This window comes from Lissotriton vulgaris, chromosome 3_1 (genome assembly GCF_964263255.1).
Source record: "Lissotriton vulgaris chromosome 3_1, aLisVul1.2, whole genome shotgun sequence".
In the NCBI taxonomy this organism is placed as follows: Eukaryota; Metazoa; Chordata; class Amphibia; order Caudata; family Salamandridae; genus Lissotriton; species Lissotriton vulgaris.
In genome coordinates this window covers 645,025,967-645,048,513 of record NC_141689.1, presented here as the reverse complement: position 1 = coordinate 645,048,513, position 22,547 = coordinate 645,025,967, and the positions used below count along the sequence as shown (strand labels likewise).

At 42.1% G+C, this 22,547-nt stretch overlaps 1 protein-coding gene across 1 annotated transcript in view; it reads right to left on the bottom strand.

The window, feature by feature from the left end:
• The window catches only part of LNPEP (leucyl and cystinyl aminopeptidase), a 324,877-nt gene that overhangs the window by 113,436 nt on the left and 188,894 nt on the right, over positions 1-22,547 (bottom strand). The window contains exons 5-9 of the mRNA XM_086960959.1: positions 18,206-18,326; positions 16,038-16,192; positions 15,349-15,462; positions 13,034-13,165; positions 11,604-11,735 (exon numbers count right to left, since the gene is read on the bottom strand). Of these exons, the coding sequence (XP_086817085.1) occupies positions 11,604-11,735; positions 13,034-13,165; positions 15,349-15,462; positions 16,038-16,192; positions 18,206-18,326 (654 nt within the window). The remainder of the gene's footprint in view (positions 1-11,603; positions 11,736-13,033; positions 13,166-15,348; positions 15,463-16,037; positions 16,193-18,205; positions 18,327-22,547) is intronic.

Sequence of the window (22,547 nt, the reverse complement as noted above, 5' to 3'; positions counted from 1 at the left end):
CTGGAGAAATCGCCTAATTTAGACATTACTGATAACTTTAATACACAACTGGATTTCGTCACTAACTCTATTCCAACAACGAGTCTTCCAGAGAGTTCGGGCATAATATCTATTGTAGAATCCCAACTACCTCCTACCTTAATAGCAGACATTACATGTGACCAAGCCACAGACCCAATTACGTCTACAGACCTTGACCCGATGGCTAATAACTCTTCCCCTCCTCGAGATGTGACCACTATACATACTCTTGTGGATTCAACCCCTACCTCAAGAGCATTACGAGGGTTAAGGGAAGGAGCCATACAGAAACAGAAGCAGCCCAAAGGCTCAAACGCACCTATTGGAAGCCCTCTTTCCCAGAGTAAGCAAGGGAAAAATCCACCCAATAACCAAAAAAAGGCTAACAAGAAATCTAATGTAGGGTCAGGTCACAAAGGAGGCCCGGCCCTTAAGGAGGGGCTATCAGAAGATTGCTCAACAACAAACCAACTTATAAAAAAGGTTGGGGAAATCATATCTGCCCATCTTGCTACTATTGAAAAAAGGCTAGGGAATATGGAAAAACAACTTAACGAATTAAGTGCCCTAGTCAAAAGCCCACCAACCAAAGACACACCAGTCTTAGCGGCAGCAAAATCACATATCCAACCTCCCTCGGGGCAAGCTGTGAAGAAACCAGCCACAGTTCTTAGTAACATACATAAGCCAACCCCACCTCCGAAAGAAGCTCCGAAACAAACAAACCCATCAACCTCAAATACAATCCCACGGGGGAAACAACCCAACCCAACACAACTGAAGGGGGATACCACTAGTAATCATAGGGACAAGAATAAAGGAAATCATGGAAGATTTCATGCCAACTTGCCCCCCGGATCTAGCCCATACGTAGTGGTAATGACGGGAGTCCCCGAGATACCGGACAATATCGAAGAGCCTACCTGGTCTCTTTTAAATAAAGTCAGCTTCTGGTTAAACAATAACAGACCCCTACCCCCATACTGCAGGAGTAAAATCCTAACAGTCAGAAGAGTACCGTGGGTGGGCCGCGAAACACAGAAAACACATGGTGACTGTGTGATTGTTAACTTTGACGACCCACGCACAGTAGAACATATTTGTTCATGGAGAAGTGAGGGGTATAGCGAAGGTATAGAAACAAGGCACCTCTCATTCTTCTATCCATCTAGGAGATTCAACCAGTACGACCATACCTTTGAAAGAAACTGGTGCCAGGCGGGGCAAGAAGATGTGGGAAATAACTGGGGTGAGTGGGGGCTAGATAATCACAGGCACCCCCATAGAAACACACTAAGCAGAGATGCCTATGGGGGCATACCAGTCTTCAATAGATTCAGCAGCCTTGAGATGGTTGATTGACTCCCTTCACCACCGGGGCTGCAGAACACTGAACTGGAGGGAATAAAACTGGGTTGCCACGATGAGTCAGATAAAATCACAGAGCTGTACGATAAGGAGAACCTAAGCACCCAATTGGCCCAAAACCATCATAGGCTGCCACTAGCAAGGAAAGGTCAAGCTATGGACTATACCACAGGTTGTGAAACATCCAACCCCTCAGATCCATATACCCACAAAAACCCTAATAGTATGTTAACAATCATCAGCTGGAATGTAGCCGGACTCCAACAACGGGTGTCGGACCAGGAATGGTTAAAATTTATATCTAACAAAGATATTATAATGTTACAAGAGACATGGGCCACCTCTGAAATAGCCATAGAGGGTTTTGAATGTTACAGCATCTGCGCTCAAAAGCCAGTCTTTGGTCGCCCTATGGGAGGCTTGCTGATCGGGTTCAGAATAACTCTAGGGGGGACCATTAAGCCAATACCAACCAAGAGCCGAAACATTCAAATCATCGAGTTCACATGTAGATCACCGATACATCTGATCAACTTTTATAATAATGACTTTCACTCGACCCCTAATAAGAACTATATTGAGCTATTCGATAACATTACAAAAATAACCGAATCAGCAAACAACAGTGTAAATAATGGGATCATCCTAGCTGGAGACTTCAATGCCAAACTGTCGGAAACTAAAGCAGGCGCTAATCAACTAGATAGGGCTACTAAACGTGGGAATGAACTGAAAAATTTCATAAATACCCACACCCTATCAAATATAATGGATACATTTATAAGTAGCGATACTGCTTACATTCCAACTTTTAGAGGGAGAGATTTCTCGAGCACAGTAGATTACATCTTCACGTCTGTGGAACTACTGGATAAAGTCATCCAAGCAGGAGTGGTTGAGACAGCCTTTGGAGACCATAATGCATTGGAACTTAGCTTAAGAGTGGGCCCAATCCAAGCACCCCCCCGCACCTTGGGAGCAAGGGATATCATGACATCAACAGATACCCTGAGGTTAAAGTGGAAAGGGGTGAATTGCGGAGCCATTATGGACACAATTACAAATAATCATCAACCAACAATCGCCTCCTGTTCACTTGCCGATGGGAACCACCATAGAATAATTAAAGACTTTGAAAATCTGTGCCATGTCATTAAGACTCTACTGACAGTCCCCTACAGGAATAATAATGGTGAACCTAGGTGGTTTGACAGCTGTTGTTCAGGGGCAAATAAGGCTCTTCGTAAGGCACTTAATTCCAAACCAAGGAACCAAGTAGATGTACGTTCCGCCAGGCAAGCCTATAAAACAGCCATAGGGATAAGGAAGGCCACCATGATAGAGGAATATTGGAATGAACTTTCAGTTTCCGCTGCCGTGGGTAATAGTGCAACTTTTTGGCCCGCTGTAAGGAAGATGCGGGACATGGGGAAACAACTGTCACCAATCAGCTGTACTATCTCAAGTCAGAATTGGGAGCAACATTTCTCTAAAATATATGCCAATCCTGCTGCTCACATAGAAGTCCATAACCACGACAAACTGAGCCCATTGGATATAACCCTGGGGGAGGTCGTTCTGGCCATCAACCAAAGCCTGGGGAACAAGGCGCCAGGGCCAGACGGCTTCCCAATTGACTTAATCAAACACAAACCAGAATTTTGGGGGCCTATACTGGTAAATGTTTTCAATAGTGCATCGATAGGCGCCATCCCCGCTACCTGGTCAACAAGCACAATAGTGCCTATTTACAAAAAAGGCGAAAGATCTGACCCCGCAAATTATAGGCCCATCTCACTCCTAGACAACACCCTGAAAATTTTGGGCCGGGTGCTGTACAACAGAGTAAATGATTGGGCCGAAGAAACAGGGGTGCTGGACAGATGTCAGATGGGCTTCAGAAGCAAGGTTGGGACAACAGAACAGTGCCTGAATCTCAACCTCATAATAGGCAAATATACCATAGCCAAGGCCTCTCCTATTTACTTGGCCTTTATGGACTTGTCGTCCGCATTCGACCTAGTGAATAGGTCGAAGTTGTGGGCGACACTCCTCTCACACGGCCTTGATGAACCTCTGGTACACTTCCTAGCCTACCTACATGTGGACACTAAAGCCCAGGTACGAATTGGAATGGAGGGTGAAATTTCAGGGGCAATTAAGGTAGAAAGAGGCGTCCGACAGGGGTGCGTTTTAGCACCCCTGCTGTTCATCATGTATATAAACGGACTAAGCGACTCCTTGAAAAAAACAACAACGGATGTCCCGAAAATTCAAGGGAACCTGCTACCCGCACTCCTCTACGCAGATGATGCGGTGATCATGGGCCTAACACCAAATGCTCTCCGCGCCCTGGTCAAGAGTTTTGCACATTTTATGGGGAACCTGGACTTGAAGGTGAATTTTAAAAAATCATTTATCATGACATGTGGGCCAGGGGCCAAACAACTTAACTCTATCTCGATTGGACAAGAGAAGTTACACTCCACCAACTCATTCCCCTACTTAGGCATGGTCTTTGCTGCGAACGGCCTGTGGAATGGGCATCTTGCCCACGCCACAGGCAAGTTCTCAAAGGCCATAAACTCAATCCTTGCCTTGCCACGACCAAAAAGGTCAGAAACAACCGAGGCAATTGTAAAAATTTATAAATTGCAATGTGTCCCGGTTGCAACCTATGGCGCAGAAATTTGGGGGACAGTGAGTCCATCTAGCCTGCAGACAGAAGAAAACCGGCTATGTAGAAAACTTCTAGGAGCTCCAATATCCTCTTCTGGGTATATCTGCCACGCCGAGCTCAACTTGCCCTATATAACCGATTTTATTTCCACGCGACCTGCAATATTTTGGCTGTCCATCTGGGCCAATGAACGTGCTACCTTAACACAGGAAATTGTGTCCGAATGTTTAAACTGTGATAAAGGTATGAGCATACCGTGGCTTCGGGCAACAAAGGAAAGCCTAGATAGCATTGGCAAAACTCATCTTTTTAACGACCCTTCCCAGATTAAGAGTACGGACAAAAAGGACACACAAATTGAACTCTATGCCCTCTTCAGGGAAAAGAGGTTGGAGATAGAACTACAAAAACAAACTGTCAAATTTTATGTGACTAACATAATCAATGACTTATCTCCAAAACAAATACCTCTATACCTAAGACTCCCCATGACCAACTGGGAAAGGTCACTTTTATTTCGCCTAAGAGCTGGATCTTTAAAATATTCACTTTCCTTTCCCATGGGCCATAGCACGAGGAATCCTGGACATGAGCTTGGCCCCTGCCCCTGCGACGGACACAGCAGGCAAAATGACTCACATTTCTTCTTCCATTGTAAATTGTTCATGAAATATATTAAGTGGTTTTTAGTCCCATATTTTAAAAAACAAAGACCAGTTTCCCTAATTCAATCATATTTTTTGCTTTTAAAATTAGAAAATGATGAACTGATTTTCCGTGCTAGCTCATTTCTGAAAGTTATCTCCTATGCACGGAAATCCATGGAACCTCCCTGAAATGTTTACGTGCCTAAAAAATGCCCCCCTCGCATTAAGTATTTTAGCTAATTGGAATGCACATTAATATGCACTTTAATAATCTGACTTTGATTGTTTGCATTGATACTTGAAAAACCAATTGCAGTTTTTAATTATTCATGGAAATTGTCTGAACTATTTTTAAACATGTACTTTTTTAATGTAATATGTGACTTTTATGGATTTCTTGCAATCCGAATAAAGTTTTCTTTGAATTGAATTGAATTGACCCCATAATCAGGAAGAGGTGAGGAAGGCCAACGCCACTTATCGTCTTGCACACAGTGAACAAAAAAGAAATCTTAAAAAGGAGATGTGGGACAACTTTCTGGGAGCCTATGCTTCCCGGGATAGTGTGTTATTTTGGAGGATAGTGAATCAACCTTTGTTTCGCGAAGAGGAGTTGTCAGTGCAAGCTTTAACCATTACCTCGCTGGCTTGGGCGGAGCACTTTGTGGCCTTATATGATATAGAGAGGGGTGAGCACCAGACTTCCTGTGGACAGGAGACCTTGGGGATTACCTTTGAGTCAGATTAAGTCAGGAATGCCATAATGACCCTTCCAGAGGGCCAGGCTGCAGTTTCAGATGGGGTCCCTAGGGACTTGTTTAAATCCCTAGTTGACCTGTGGGCTCCAATAGTGACCGAACATATTAATGCTGCCGTACGCAGCTCGCTACCAATCAGTTGGTGTCAATCTGATTGTGTTTATATATAACAAGCGGAACAGACTGGAACCCGCCTGCTACTGACCTATTTCTTTGGTGGTTACGGAGATTAAAAACATAGGTTGGTGCTCCACGATCGCCTTACTACTTGGGCAAAATAACAAGGTTTTATTGGAGATGAATTATGGGTTCAGGGCGGGGGAACAATTAAACAAAATCTGAATCTACATTTGATCATCTCTAAATATACAAGGGTGAAGGGGATGTAATTCACTTGCCATTCATGGACCTCAGCTCAGCATTTGATGGACAGAGCTAAGCTCTGGGGTGGGCTGGGGTGTATGGGGGTTGAGCTAGTTTATTTATTTGAGTTTTATATAGTGCTGGCTAAACCCGGAGGTATCAGAGCGCATAACATGAGGTTTAACATTGTTACAAAGATACATCAGTTACAAATTACATCTGTTGCAAGCATTTAAAGAGCATAGAGGACAAGATAAAAGGAGCGAAGAAGGGTAAGGTAAACGGGTAGGAGGGAGATATAGCAGGGAGATATAGCAGAGAGACGAAGGAAAGTCAGCGCAAAGGCTGGCTTGGAGATGGCCGGGGAGGGGCTGAGCCTACAGCCCATCTCCTCTACAGATATCAAGGTAGCTCCTCCGGGCATCGGTCAAAAAGCAATGTCTCAACAGTCAGTGGTAACTGCCGGTGAGGGAGGAAGGAGACACAGCGAGGAGACATGGAGAACCATGCCCAATGTCCGGCTGGGTAGGTGACGGTCAAGGGGGTGAACCAGGGACAATCTCATCTGTAGCGGTCTAGCAGCTCCACCGGGTATCAGTCATGTTGCTCAGGTCTCAGCAGTCGGAAAGAACAAGAATAGTCAAACATAGAAGAACAAGTCTCCACTAGAGGATAAAGGGAATGAGGGAAGGGAGTAGAAACAGGGGGCAGGGAAGGAGATCAGTTCTGGAATCCCGGCAGTGAAGGAAAAGTATCTCATGGGGAGGAGAGGCCAGCCTGCTTTGACTCAACAGTCAGGGAGACATTCTCCCGGATGACGCTGCTGCTGAGATCCCAGTGGAGGCGGAGATGACGGGAGTTGGTGTAGACCAGCTCGGTATCGGAGAGGGAGCTGGGTCTGCCATTGAGGCAGCTGGAGAAACAAAGGCAGCAGAGGCCCCCAGTAAGATATGGCGTAAATAGATAATGTTCTCAGAACTTTAGTTTGAAGAGAGTGTTTTCGCAATGGCTGTATCGTAGACAACTTTCTTTTTTATCCTTTATATTAATCGTCTAGAATCAGTTTTATTTGAATAAGGGATGGACCTGCCAATTGCGGGTGGCCACTTGCTGCCTGCCTTTTTATATGCAGATGATGCAGTCCTAGTCACACGTATGGCCAAGGGTTTGCAGCAACTCCTTGACCTTTTTGTTAGTTTCATGAATGGACTCGACCACACAACCTACTGTACCAAATACCATGTAATGGTGGTTGGCCCTTAAAACACCAGATCTAAAAAATGTATGGTCAAGGGTCAACTTATCAGCAGGGTCTAACATTTTACTTATCTGGGTACCGCACCAGATTCTGATTTTACTTGGCAACCATTGCGCTCTAAAAAGATCATGGCTTTTGAAAGGGCCATCCATAGTATTAATGAATTCCCAAGAGGCTTGGGCATGAACATTTAAAGGCAATGCTCAATGTTTATGCCAAATGTATCCCAGTAGAAAGTTTTGGATGTGAAATTTGGGGATACATGCCCATTGCAATGCTCCAGGTAGTTGAAAATATGTTCATGAGAGGTATTTTAATTGTCCCACAATGTATTCCTAGTGTGAAATATGTGACTACTAAATAGTAGAAAAAAATCTCACACACCTGGACAGACATGAACTTTTTTCTGACCCTGATCACATAGTGAAGGGAGATCTTGCTGAAGCAGGTCTTTTACTCTAGAGTGGCAGCGTGGCGAGAGGCATCTGCTTTGACCAAGCGCTCTATGCGCCAATTTATCTTGATAAAATCAGTAAGCGGGTTAGAACCGTATTTTTTTTTTAAGTTCAAATAATTTTAATTAATTTTGCAGACAGATGTATAGTGGTAAAAGAAAAAAATAATACACAGACAGAATTGGGAATTACATTGATGGGAAGGGGAAAAGACTATGCACAAAGTGAGGCATAATTTGTTTGTGCATTTGATACATTTCATTGATTACATTTGCAGCAATGTGTTACATTTCATCATTACCTTTCTATGGATAAGACATTGGGTTAAATATTTGATACATCACATTTCTTTGCTACTGAATACTGTACTGAGGAATTATACATGACTGTTATCTTATACGAAGGTTACATTTCCAGAAAAGTGTTACATTCATGGTCTAGCCCATATATAAAACATTCTGACATTAACAGGTATAGGAATAAGACTTCTTACAAGTAGGTAACAAGAAAATTCTTTATGAGACCTGGTGTACGAATCAGATGTGCCCATGTGTGAGTAAAAGGAAGTGTATGTATTATGTGGGTGGGGAAAGATGGCTCCGAGAGTGACCTTGAGGAGTGGTAACCTTTCGGAGGACGTAGTTTATATTTGACATACAATGAGATCTCTTAGCGTTCATGGAGGTTTGTGTGGAAAAGCACTATCATCCAGTACCCTCCATATTGAACAACGAGGGGTTCTCCACGGTGACATCTGTAATGTAATGTTATCGGTACCTCTGAGAAAAGTCAGACATTCTTGCCACACGTGGAATGAGACCGCTCTGAAGTTTTTCCAGTTGTTTAGTACTAATTAACATGCTAGAGTGAGCATTGGATCTAGTAAAAGGCGGTCGTTATTATTGATTTGGAGGTCCAAAGGCCCCATGATCTAGCAGAACTCTTTTGTTGATAGAATGTCACGGATGTGCCTAATACATTCTAAGATTTTATTCCAATAATCTTGGAGAAGGGGACATTCAAATAAAATGTGTGATGGGGAACCCTCCTGTTTGTAGCAGCACCAGCAATTTGGGTCTTGTTTGATACCAACTTTAAAGAGTCTTGCGGGAGTCTAGTATGTCCTATTTATAAGCATATATTTAGTTTGTGATAGAATAGGCGAGATGTTGTGAGTAAAGGGAGATTAGTTGATATTTGCCAAGTCAAAGGTTATATGAATTTGGTTTGATTCTTCCCATTTACGCTGATTGCAAGAGAGCTTTATTTTGGTTCAGAAGTAGAATTTTGTATATACTTGATACCAAGTGGCCTACTTTAAGTAGGCAGTTAATAAGGGTAATGATGGGAAGAGTGTCAGTCGAGAGATTCTTTTTGGCGCATTTTACTTTAAGTTGCAAGAATTTATAAAAAAAAAAAAAATCGATATTTGTTAGATTAAACCTCTTTTGAAGCAAAGAGTATGGTGGCAGAGAGTTACCTTTGAAGATATCTTGTACTAGATTGGGTTATGCCACAGAGATGATAAGTGTGACTGATGTAGTTTAGTCTCCATTTGTGAGTCAAGGGTCATGAGAGCTCTTCTGGTATTCTGTATGATGTTTCTAGAATGTGGTAGATTGAGTGTATCCGTTGTGGCTAGTGCAGCAAGAGGGGTGTTCTGTATGAGTGATTTTTCAATGGCCACCCAGGGAGGAGCATAAATTGGGTTTTCAATAAACAAATTGGTGCCCTGCTTACATAAGAAGGCTGTTGGATACTTCCTGAAAATAGGAAGAGAGAGGTCCTCTTTTCCCTTGGCCAACTTTAGTTTTTTCATGGAGATTCTAGGTGTTTTGCCCTGCCACAGGAATTTACTAAAAGTCTTGTAAACCTTTTTTAAGAATTCCTCTGTTAGGACCATGGGTAGCATGCTAATAAGATCATTTACAAGAGGAGTGAGCATCATTTTTAGAGTCTCAGCTTTACCCCACCACAATAAAAACTTAGGGGACCAAGTATCTAAAAGATTGTACATTTTTGGGACAGTATTCTTTCATTTGTATGTAGAGTTGTGATTAGATCATTTGATAGTATCCTGTTGCCAAGTGAGACCTGAGGAGCCCAGGATGCTTTTCTCGCAATTGCGGGTGACGAGTTTTACCTCAGATTTGTCTTTAATGAGGGAGTATCCCAACACTTCCGAAAATGTGTTTATGTTGTTCATCAGCGTTAGAACGGCTGTAGGGGCATTTCAGTGATGATTAGCATGTCGTCTGCGTATGCAGCTAGTTTGAACTTTGTGTTACCGAATGAGAAACCCGAAATGTCTTTGTTTTCTCTGATGTATAAGAGGAAGGGTTGCAATGCTAAGAGAAAGAGGGGGGGGTGAAAAAGGGGGGGTGAAAGAGGGTAGCCTTGCCTTGTCCCTTGTTTTAGGTTAAATGCAGAGGAGACTACGTATTTTTAACTTGGGCATGTCCAGTCATCATCACAGGTTGCTGACCTACTTTAGGTTAGATTTGCTCCATTATTTAATATTCTGTAAGGGGGTGGCATATAAAGGAATCGCTGCTAGTATGTCCCTGTAACAATATCTCCATCCCCGACAACCTGCATATTGTGATGATCTATCCCAGGTTTAACACCTTACACAATCAATATATTCGTCCACTGCTTTTACCCATGAATTTTAAGACAGGTATGGCCCTCTCCTTTATTTTTACAATTCTTGCTACACACAATGTGTGCGGTTTTTTTCTTCACTTTTTTCATCTGGAATATTACATTTGTGAGAAGTATGGCTTTTATATTTTCTCATTAATTGTTTCTATAATTCTGGAACCTTTTTTAGGAGTCTTAAGTCTGTTTTATCAAATGTTTTTGCACCTACACTACGTTTTGCTCCCTGTGAGGATGTCTATAAGTTAGAGTTTCAGCTGTGTTGTCTATATGTACTGTTGCTCAGCCTTTGCAGAACTGCAAGCCTTTCGTGCATGCACCGTAATCGCCGCATTATTCGGGATGCACCTTGTTTTTATGTGAAGACTCACTCTTTTTCTTGATTTTGTTTTTATTTCTTTGTGTAATTTATGATTTTATGAAAAACATCAAATAAAGTTATACTACTATAGCAGCTGCTGAATTGTAAGTCAGAGGCAGGTCGCAAAGTAGGTCAGCTGCGGCTTAAACAATGAAAAGGAAAACTGGGTTTTCGTTCCTCTATGTTTTTCTAAAATGAACCGTGATTATTAGAAAGGAGATATTTATAAGAAAATGTTTACTTTTTCAACACTATACATCATTACAGGAAAGACTCCTGCTGCATGTCTCTACACCTTCTGAACAGCTGCATTTTTAATCTGACTTACATTAAACTAATTTGAATACCTTTTTGCAACAAATTTCAAATGGCTTTGAACATTTACCCATGTTTTTCAGTGAGTTTTGCACAACAGAGTACACTTTATTCTTCATGTCGTCAAATATACCATCTTGTTCATCTGAAGAGCAAGACTCCAAGGATTTTAAGCAGTTTGAAGAAGTGTTGTGTGACCTGTGTTGTTCAGAAAAAAGTACCTTTCTTCCACTCTACATTAAAGGGATATTACAAGTGAGCTTGGAGTTCACTGACCTTAAAATAGCAGTGTATGGTCTAGAGTTACATGTATGTCATAGTTACAATGCAAAACTTTATAATAAAAAAAATCCTTGTTAGTATAAGCTGTGTAAACCATAACTCAACTCCTCACCCTGCGCTGCTGATGCCCTTACCGAGGAACCTTGTGGTTGGGTATAGCTCAGATGTTGGGGCTTGTGTCAAAACAAGTGCTATCTGTTCATAGCAGATAAGGAAAGAAGGTATATGATGTAAGAAAAATGGTGTCTTATGATGTCAACGAAAAACAGTCTTTTCACTACTTAGAAGACTAGGCCACGGCTAAAAATAAAAAAATAAAAAAGGAGTATGTAGCAGCTTGAACAGTTTGTGGAACCTTAGGAGCACTGCATGAAATCGAGCATGAAGCGGAAGACGTCCAAGACTCCGGCCATTTTGATTAAGAGAAACGTTACCTCGCTCATACTGTCCCACAGGTCGTCGCTCTTGGTGGACCCATAGCTGTGATCATGAAGGTATGTCCTTATGCCCTCTGTGAACACTACCTCCGACAGAAGGTTCTGCAGCATCAGCAAAATAGAAGACCCCTAATGAAAAAAATAAATGCAGATTAAGTTCAAAGCTACAATCTTGGACCCTTAAACCACCAATGGTTCTGTACAATGTAGGTCAAGGGATGTGTCAAATGAACAAAGAGTTGTTAAAGTGCAAAAATGGAGATGGCTTGAAAAGGACGAGCATTTTTATATGCTAGCAGTTTACATAAATGTGTTGTTTCACAGACTGTAAAAAAGAGCCAACCTATACAGTCCCCAGAGTTACTGCTATGAACAAACATTTAAATTCTTGACCATCTGCTCAGAAACGTCTTGTATATGCCATACACCATTTCTATTCACAGTCAACTTTCAAACTATACTTCATGTATTATTGACTAAAAGTCTATTGCCAGTTTTATATCCTCTACCAATATTCTTTTGAGGAATTGCGTTTGGAGAGTGTAAAATTCAAAATCTCGCTACAATGCCCTAAGAGATCAAGCTTATTTTGAATGCACAAATCACAAATTAACACTGTACAGCTTTATGTGCTCTAAGTCCACAATAATACCTTGTATTTCTTGATAGACAGAATATTGCAAATAAGTTTAGGTACAGGACAGGACCAAAACTTGTATCTCAACTCGATATCTGGCTTCTGGACAAGAAACATTACCTTTCACGTAGATGGATTCCCCAAAAAGTAACAGGTCCTTCATTATTCCACTCACAAGGTAGCTAGCCCAGTTAGAACTCCAGTCAGCGCTATATATATTCCAAGCTTAAACAGTACATTTATGTTCCCTTTCAAGACCCTCATAAGGAAAGTGCAGGTGTAAAAAGCAGTCCGCCAAGAATATAGCTATGTGTTCTATAATAATGTGTCCTAGACCAGCAACAAAGAAAGTCAAACTGGAATAACGAAACCTAATTCTAAAGCAAGCTTCAACAAGTAGTCTAGTAACACAGACACAAGTATGAAAGATTATGGTCTCTATTTCAATGCTGCAAAAGCACTGGCGATACATAGGCAGATCCTCAGACCAACTAGCTTTGCATGTCCTAAGGGTACAAAACACATATGTAAACTACAATAGAGGTATGTGGTGTAATTGGGAAAAAACAGATCTTAATTAAAATATAGGGCACCCTGAAACAGAAACTTCCCATGTAAGTGCTATATAAATTGCGCATTTTGATGATATTGCTAGCTTTCCATGGCCACTTGAAACTAAGAATTCGAGCTCCAGCTTACACAAAAAAACAGTGTACATGAAAGGTTAAGTCTGAAGTCACGTGCTCAGAAGCAGATGTTCTTAAAAATGTATAGATGCCATTTGGATTACCTTCAGATAGGAAAGGACGTCAAACATTTCTTCAATCTGCTCGGGCGTCTGTACATCTGAGGAGATTGGGTGGGAAGAATTCAATGTATCTTTCATCATGGCTTTGAACCGGACGTCCAAGAAATCATCATCCTGAGGAGCGTGAACAAGAGCATGATCTTATACCACATGTCCAACAATACAGTATACGAGAAGTATGAGGTATACAAATAAGTACTTTTTGAAGTACCGCCCCACATGTCGACCACAATAACTATACCAAGCTGGTACATAGTTTGCTTCATCTTATGAAAATAAATGTTAGTTCAGACATAATTGACATGGATTGAATTTTGAATTTTTATTACATATGCATAGTTACTTAAAACCTGCAATACGAATTTCAAAGACAATAAAATCATAATGCAATATTAATTACACATGTGCAAAATTCATGTATCGTAAAAGCTTACAACAGTTAAATTACTATCAGGTTACAAAATGCTTTCTTCTTCATACACGTAGCTCTAATTATAAATTGTGCGTTCGACCCGGCTTCATTACTCGGTCTGGGCAGTGCAATTAACCAAGAGGGGACGTTATTGAGAGACCAGTCCAAGTGCTTATATGGAGGCTTCCCAAGTCGACCTTATTGGAGTCTCTTATTGTAGTTAAACAGAGTGCATACAGCAGTCCCGGTTATCTCGGTTTCCGCCAACCTGCATGAATTGGTGGCCTAACGGGCTACCCCTTAGCCTGGAAGGAATTTAGATGTTCAATGGCATTTTTTTCCTCAGCTGCATCTAGGAGTCTCACTAGCCTACACTTTAATTGAGGTGTTGCTGGGTCAAAGCATGCCAAAACTGCTGGTCTCCTTGAGCGAATGCTCCTTTGATTTAGGGGGACTCTTAGCAGCAGTCTCCTACAAGATGTTTGAGATGGCTCCCTCTTCCACGGTGGAAAGTTATGAGGACATGGATAGAATAAACCTAAAGGCACGATTGCCAGTGATGCCAAATTATGCCCCTAAAAGTGCTCTTGTCCTTTTTGCAGGCGTAAACGTTTTTGTACTCAAGGAATTGGCATATGTGTAGGAGCAAGATTTTGCTGGTAAGAATGAATCCAAGTTAGAGGGTTTACAGCTGTCTCTAGACAAACTTTACAATTGAATGGTGCATCTTCTGCTGGGGGCCGGTGTGCAATTACCTGATCATGGACGGGCTAACATGGAATTAATAATATGGATTCTCTAGCAATTGGATGGTGTGAAGGGGCTCAGAGTGGTGACAGTTGGCTCAACATTCTCCGTCAAGTTTTTGATAAAGGAGAAGGAGAGATCCAGACTAGAATGTCTTTGACTAGATAGTAAAATTCCAAATGAAATTATGTTGGGGGGACTCGATTTTTAATTAGTGACTCTATTCCCCAATGCCAGACAAACTAGAGATCAAAATAAACAGCACACTGTCAGTATAATCACTGTTCCTTTCATAGGATGGAGATTAGTTTAGTTTAAGTTATTGCTTGAGGCTGAAACCGCTACTGTTCTACAGCATCTCCTATTCCCTTCTCTCAAACTCGCATGGGTAAGAGAGCATGGCTCATGCTGCAGTAGCCCCTACACGCTGCACACACTACAGTGCAACTCGTGTTGCAGCAGCTCAAGGGTACTTTGTGCTTCATTTCTCTCTATACGTTGTTGTGCTCGATTGTACTCAGGGCCCGAGCCCTTGCCGGTTGTTTTTTGACTGCCCTAGACTGCCTCCTGCACCTTCATCACTCTCTGCAGGTCCTCACGGTTTACTGTATCAGGCAAAGATGGAGCAAACTCAAAGGCGAGAGCGCGAGTGAGAAGAGGAAAACAAAGAGGGAATGAGAGAAAGTGAGATAAGGAGCCGAAGAGAAATAGAGAATGGACGGGAAAAAAAAAGAGAGGAGGAAAGCGGAGTTGGCTCAAACATTTTTGCCTTAGTTGCTTTGGGTTCCCAATCGGCCATGATTGACTCGGCCATGATTGTCTTTGCCTGCTACTGGTAATCCATCATTTTTTATTTTTGCTCTGTATTCCCTATACATTGTTATTTTCACCAAGAAAAAGCATGTTGGCATCAGGGGAGTTCAACTCTTACAATCCTTCAATCAAGAGTAGGAATAAGGTAAGGAAGAAAGTAAGACCAGAAACTAACAGGTTACAGAACTGGACTAGAACAGTTGGACTTCCATCAATATTTTATAAATACAGAAAAACATGAATACTTTGACAAAGAACTGTTTTTAAGCAAGACGTACATTAAAAAATGTTCACCTTTCAGAAGCCCAATGTCATAGGTACTTACAGCCTGAAGGTCCGAAAAGACTTTTTGCAAAGAGTAATATTCCATATAAGTCGCAAAGCCTTCATTGAGCCACAGATCGTTCCACCATTCCATGGTCACCAGGTTTCCGAACCACTAGAAAAAAACAATCATAACCTCATGAGTAGGTCTGCAAAAAGGATCAAGGTGTGGTTTAGCACTCTTTGCTGCATCCTACTTTTCAACCTAAAGTCACTAGAAAAAGAATACCACAGTTCAACACTGTGTGCTGAAGAGAATTGCAGCACCGTTTTGGGACCTCGTGAAATCTGGTTAAAATATTGTGTAGGGATGCAAGTGAGAAACAGCAAGAGAAAGAAATAGAGAAACTGTTAGTGATAACTTTCACAATAAAAATAAATCAACGTGTATTCAAATACAGCAAGGATAAAGGCGGATGCAGGAAGCCATATGAATTTGAAAACAGAAGGAGCCAAGTTAGCATAACTGTATAACAGTAGAGGTAAGCCATGGCCAAAACAAAAAGTGAGCCAAAGTGACGGGAAAAGAGACGAGGCATGAGGAGAGAAATAGATATCTGGTGTGAGAGAATTATTGCAAAACGCAGAGGTAGTAAAAATAAAAAAAAATAAAAAAAATAAAAACTATTTGAGTATTGGAAGAATTTAAAAAAAACAGAACTGCTATCAATACAAATTTTCTACAAGTACCTGATGAGCAAGCTCATGAGCGATCACTGCAGTGACCATCCGCTTGTCCAGAATGGAAGAGGTGCTCTCATTGTACAGCAGTGTGGTCTCGCGGAACGTTATTAAACCCCAGTTTTCCATTGCTCCCGCCTGGAAGTCCGGAATAGCCACGAGATCTACAAGAAAGTAAAGAGGAGTTAACCCTGAGTTGCTTCCCAAGTAAACCCCATTCGATCATCAAAGAACATGTGAAATTTTGCTCCCCCTTAAGCTTGCAATCTGCCACTGGCTAGCTTTTCTATGCATCTGACCTATAGACCTATTTCCCTTCTCCCCTAACTGGCAAAAATTTTAGAGACTTATGTCACCCGGTGCTTGAGCACCTTTGTTGAGACTTCATCTTTCCTGGAGGCCCAACAAGCCAGATTCCGCCCTCTCCATTCCACCGAGGCGGTTATTGTGGCTGTCATGGACACCCTCAGGAAGGGCGCCGATATTAACATCCCTCAAGCTTTAGTCCTTTTAGATTTAATCGGCCGGTTTTGACACGGTTGTTCACACTATATTGACCGATCGAGTCAGGAACGCCGGCATTCAGAGTATGGCTCTTGAGTGGGTCAGGTCTTTCCTGGATAATCGCTCTACCTTCTCGGCTTCCTATTCTCCCTTGTCCTGCGGTGTCCCTCAGGGCTCCGCTTTGTCCCCTTTATTATTTAATTTATACATGCAACCTCTTATTTTTTCCCTCCGCAAATCCGCCGCTACCATCTTCAATTACGCGGATGATTTACAGTTAATTTTTCCCACTGATCCCTCCCTTTCCTCACGTACTACTTTTCAATCCACCATGCTTATGATTTCTGAGTGGATGTACTATAGTCAACTTAAATTAAACCCCACCAAGACTGAGCTTCTCTTGGTGGGAGGAGCGGCCAATCCTTAGAATGATAGCTTTTGGCCTCCCTCACTAGGGCTCCCCCCCTGTCCTGTCAGCTCAGTGAAGAGCCTTGGCGTGGTCATCTCTAGTGACTTATCCATGGGGCCCCAGATCAGTGCGGTGACGTCATCCTGCTTTTACCAACTACGCAGGATACGAAAAATCTGTAGATTTCTTACCAGAGACGCACTGATCCTTGTCATCATGGCCCTGGTCACGTCAAGAATTGACTACGCCAACACTTTGTATGCCGGTATTCCTGCATACCTCCTTCACAAGCTGCAACTTGTGCAAAACCAGGCTGCTCGCCTGATTTACCACCAACCCCGACATCAACATGTCTTGCCGCTACTGCGGAGCCTTCATTGGCTCCCTGTGGCCAAGCGTTGCATCTTCAAACTGGGCTGCACGATTTTTAAAGCCCTAGCTGACCTGACTCCTATTTTCATCTCTTCTAAATTGAAATGCTATGTCCCTTCTAGAAATATCCGCTCCTCTGGCCACAATCTGCTAGTCATCCCAAAAACCAAACGGAAAAAACATGGCGGCTCCAGTTTCTCTTTCTGCGCCCCCACAACCTGGAATGCTTTTCCGCCTGCCATCCGTCACTGTTCCACCTATGGCTCTTTCCGTAAACTGTTAAAAACGTTTCTTTTCCAGTCTGCTGCTGAGTAAAACACACATCCCTGCCTCCCCGCATTGGTCATGAGCGCCATGAAACCGTACGGTGTCCGAGCGCGGTATAAATGTTTTTACCATACCATACCATACCATCTGATGAACACAGAGGAGCAGAGTAAATATTTGTGCCCAAGCCAAGGCTCGGCACGGCTGGACTGGCCTTTCTGCCATTTACCCAGAAGGTTGGTGGCTATGGGGCTGCTTTCAGAACATGGCTTGCCGAGACCCATGTGTGCCTCCCTGGTCCATTTCTAATTGAAGCCTCTAGCAGCGTGGAGATGGTCTGAATATTATTGCTGAGGAGGTTTACAGTGTGGCCCGAGGATCAGCCAAGATCCTTGGTGATAATCCATGATTACTTGTTGAAAGTGTTTTCTCTCGGTTATGCCAGGTCAGCTAAGGTGCATTGGTGTGCATCTTCTTGAAGCAGGAAAATGATTGAGTGATTAACAATGCAGTTAAAACCTACACTAAAAGACCCACCTTGAAGCCACACGCATGACCTTCATTAAGTATGAAACTTATAGGTTTTTTTTCTCTCCATTATAAAACAAATTCAAAAATGTCTTACCTAATTTTTCAAGTGGATAAGGGACTACAAACATTTTCTTGTAAAACTGAAGAAGCTTCACTGTTGTTTCGAGGGCATACTGAACCTGGTTTATCTTTTGTGGTACAGTATAAACAGATACCTGAGACCAAAAGCGAAAGAAAACACCAGTATAAGTAACTACTTAGCATTTTAATGCCACAAAACATTGTATCCAAACAAGTGAAATATTATTCATCTTTAAAGTGGTTAGATTCTGTAGGCTGAAATAGCTCAGCAAATCCTGTTCTGTTCACTTTAAGATCAAACGTGATGTGGTGATATCCATGCACAGTACTGCTGACTAAGGCATTTGTATGATCAACTTCACCAGCACAGCAAAGAAACGAGGGAGCCGCAAAGCAAAGTGTGTACCTTCTGTGCACAGCGTGCAGAATGGACAGTTTCATGAACATGGTTTACTAAACAGAGTTTTAACCCAAAAGCATTGAGGAAACATCAGCAACAAGGAAAACTGAAGATCCCCGTCCTCCTAACAATGGATGAGGATGATGTGCGCCTCCTGATACTTCTCGACCTCTCAACAAAGACAACAGAACATTGCATCATACTGCACACCGTGGCATCTCAAATGGTGATCTCTGGCAATTTCAGACAAATATGGTTCTCCCCATTCGTATCCGATCGACATTGGTGCTTACAGTTGGGATTTTCAAGATCCAGCATCTTAAGTGCTCTACCTTTGACTTGAATGTCCAGCGCTTACCTGAAATGTTACCACACCGAGACCAAATTCCTCCTACCTGTCAAAGATAACTAAGGTCCTGTAGCCCAAGCCTGGCTCAACTACTATAACCAGGATGGCAGGAATACCCAACTATTAACCAGTGCCAAGTCATTGTAATTTACAATGGACAAATTAAGCCTCAAGGAACACATCACTAGGAAGACCAAGGTAGCTGGGTAACCGCAATGTCTCCAGAAAAAAGTGAAACTGTTCCTTCCTGCAAGCGATATCAGGGCTGCCATCCAATCCCTTGTAGTTGGGTATCCAAGCAAAAGCAAGCAAGTAGAATATTTATATAGTGCTTTCTATATTCTGAATAGCTCTGCTTTATGGTCTTCCGGACATCACAGTGGAAACCCTGAAAGGTATCCTAAAAGCCACTGCACACCTTATCACTTGACAAAATTCAACCACACCCCTCTTAATGTCACTCAACTCCACTGACTCCCCTTGCATGCCTGCATCACCTTTACGATCGTCTAGAAGGCCACCTATAAAGCCCACCCCAGACTACCTGACTGCCATCTCAAGCGAATTGCAACATACCCACAGATACAACACTGTGAGACTGGCGATAAAGATTTGAAAGAAATAAGCATTCACCACCTACACATCCAGGACCCGAAACAACATACCTATTAACCATCAGAATTGCCCACACCTTCTCCAGTTTGTAAAACAGCTTAAATTCACCTTTCTACGAACACTGTGTCCTATTAGGTTCATGTTGCCTAACTCGCAACATCAGTACCCATTCAGTCTAAATTGTAAAATAGAATTGATATTAACCGTAGTGTCTGAAATTGTACAGATATCTGTTGCACTTGGCCAGGTTTGCCTCATAAAAATAAATGCCCATATCCACAGATACATACGAAGCAAAAGCACATCTCACTTTCCGGTTGAGATGATGTCAGGAGGTGCTCTAGTGATTGCAGAGTACATGCCCTTGTGTAATTAAATATGGATTCCACACAAATACATTTCACAACCCGGATTAACTGTTCACCTGTACCACAAATAACTGGAATCATCAAAACACAAGATCCCTACATGGGAGGTCCACACAGATACCCAAATATCCAGGGTAAACGTGTTCTGGTCCTACCAGTTACGTAGTCGTAAATAGTTGATATTCACTGTAACAACTTATGATAAAATAATAAATTCTGCCACATTTAATATGCATAGGCAAAAAGAAAATCTATAAAAGTAATTGCAGTACAGGGAAAATTGATCGTGGTCTCCTGAGATAGTACTACAAGGAAGCCTGAAAACAATTGTGTATTCTTACTGCTTAACATTAAATATCCCCCTACACTTGCTCATTAGATATGTTTTGCTGAAACTACAAGCTTCCGTCATGTGTTTATGTTCAACAGGATTGAAAGTTAAAGTTTTGCATTAACCGCGCCTTAGAATTTTGGGCTTCCGAATCCCGTTTTAGTTTAACAGAAGAAATAAAACTTAAAATTAGACACACACACACAGAATATTTTCGTAATGTTTTCTGTTTGTGTCATCGTAAAGCAGTGATGTGATCTAATGTATTTTTATAGTATTTTCGTGAGCTGAAACCGGTGTTGCCGCTAGGAGACTATGGACACTATGGGACTCAAACACCTTGAAGGGTTAATAATGGAATGTGCGACCATTGGCTACTGCACCCAGGACATGTGCAATTACCATTACATTTGTAAGTTAATAACACGTGATTTAAAGTCTGCAAGCAAACTACAAATACAAGCATTTAAAATGTAGCAAAAGATCAAGCAATAACAATGCCAAAATGACGATTAATAACGTGCTAATAAATTAAACCTAAGCATATTAAAACCAGACAAAAAAGACAGAGGGACTGTACTGAAAACGTATTTGCTTTTGATACAATCCTGTTTTTGTTTCTATGTTAAATTAAGGTTGAGTGACAAAATAGTCTGTGTTATAGTTTTTTTGCTCACCATGTTACAGGAAGAAAGGAAGGAGTATTTGACAAAGCAACAAAACAAGTATTGAAGGTAATCGAGTTTCCAGCGTAGTCTACTTTTCATTACTACGAAATAAATAAAACATAATACCTGGCCTCAGTGACACTTATGAGAAGACACCTGGGGGCAAGGACAGTGGGTGTCAGGCAAAGAGAACAAAAAACACACTGAAGGACAAGAGAAGTTTAGCAAAGAAGGAGCACACAAGGGACTGGTGTGGCTGGAAGGAGAAGCCAGAGGGGAAATTAGAAATACACGGAGGAAAGATGGAGCAGGCAGGATGATTGGCACGAAGAGCAACACAGGAAGACACATGGGAGGGAGCCAGCAGGGGTAGATGGAAAGGGCTATAGTTGTGAAGTAGTCCTTCAAGGCAATCACTGCTCTGTAGGTGGAAAGATGCACCCTAGCAGTCAATAGCGTTAGGTGAAACAAATATTCCTTTGTGCTGAGCGAAGCTATAATTGGTAAAGCCTTAACGCTTGGCAAAAAAAAAGCCACTGGTTCATGGCGCAGATCCAAAACCTACTCTATTTTGTACGCAAAGGTCGGTTTGGCAACTGCGCTGTCATGGAGGGTCACACAGGAACAATAGGGAAACAAGCAGGTTCCAATAGTATTGCCCTGGTAAGAGAACTGTCCCCAATTCATGCCATTGTGGTTCTTAGAGGGTCTCCATATCATGAAGACCTTACGTGGACATCCCTGTCCCACATAAATCATTTTCTCTGAGGCAAAGCATGAACTAATCCAATCCCATTCTCTATGCATCTACGGCGGAGGCAGCTACGTCACCCCACTGCCTTGCTAAGTTTCACCTCCTAATTAGACGCTTGTTTTACATCTGGCTTTGTTGGGGAAGCTTCGAGCTCCCCATTACACCAAGTACTTCCAGGATAAGTTTGCAAGACTATGGGCTTGATTTAGATCTCTGCGGGTTACTCCGTCGCAACGGGAACGACTATCCCATCTGCCGAAATATAAATCCCAATTCATCCTGTGGTCAAGGTCCGTAAGGATAAGGCACGTTTTTCGCATCCAACTATTGAAATAAAGAGGCCTCTACCAAGCAATCAGTCTGGTTCATGCAGTCCTATAACCTCCATGAATTCAGTCTCCTACACCTTTTGGGCAAAAGCAATACAGGATAAAGGAGATAATTATGTACTGTGGGCCGAAACCAAGGAATTTGTCTAGAACTTTAACCACCACGTTTAAGATGGATCTGAGGCTCTAAGGCAGTATGTGGAGGCCCTGCAGATCACAATTACCTGTAGCTTTCTATTTGAAGTTGAAGTAAAATGCAAGCTGCAAAGCTCTGCTGTCAGAGGCCACCACCATTATGAATATTAAGTTAAGTAGGATAGAGGATCTTGTGTACCCAAAACCAAGTCTCTCTGAATAATTTGATACCATACTCTTCTGAAAGAGGGTGCAGGTCAACACAGGAAAGAAATTAATAGTAAGGCACTTCTGCTTTTCGAAGCAGGTTAGTGATTCCATACAAATTACCTTACTAAATGCATAGAACATGGTCAAGGCTTGGCGAAGCTGGTTTCAGGACTACCTTGCTAGCAAAAGCAGAAAA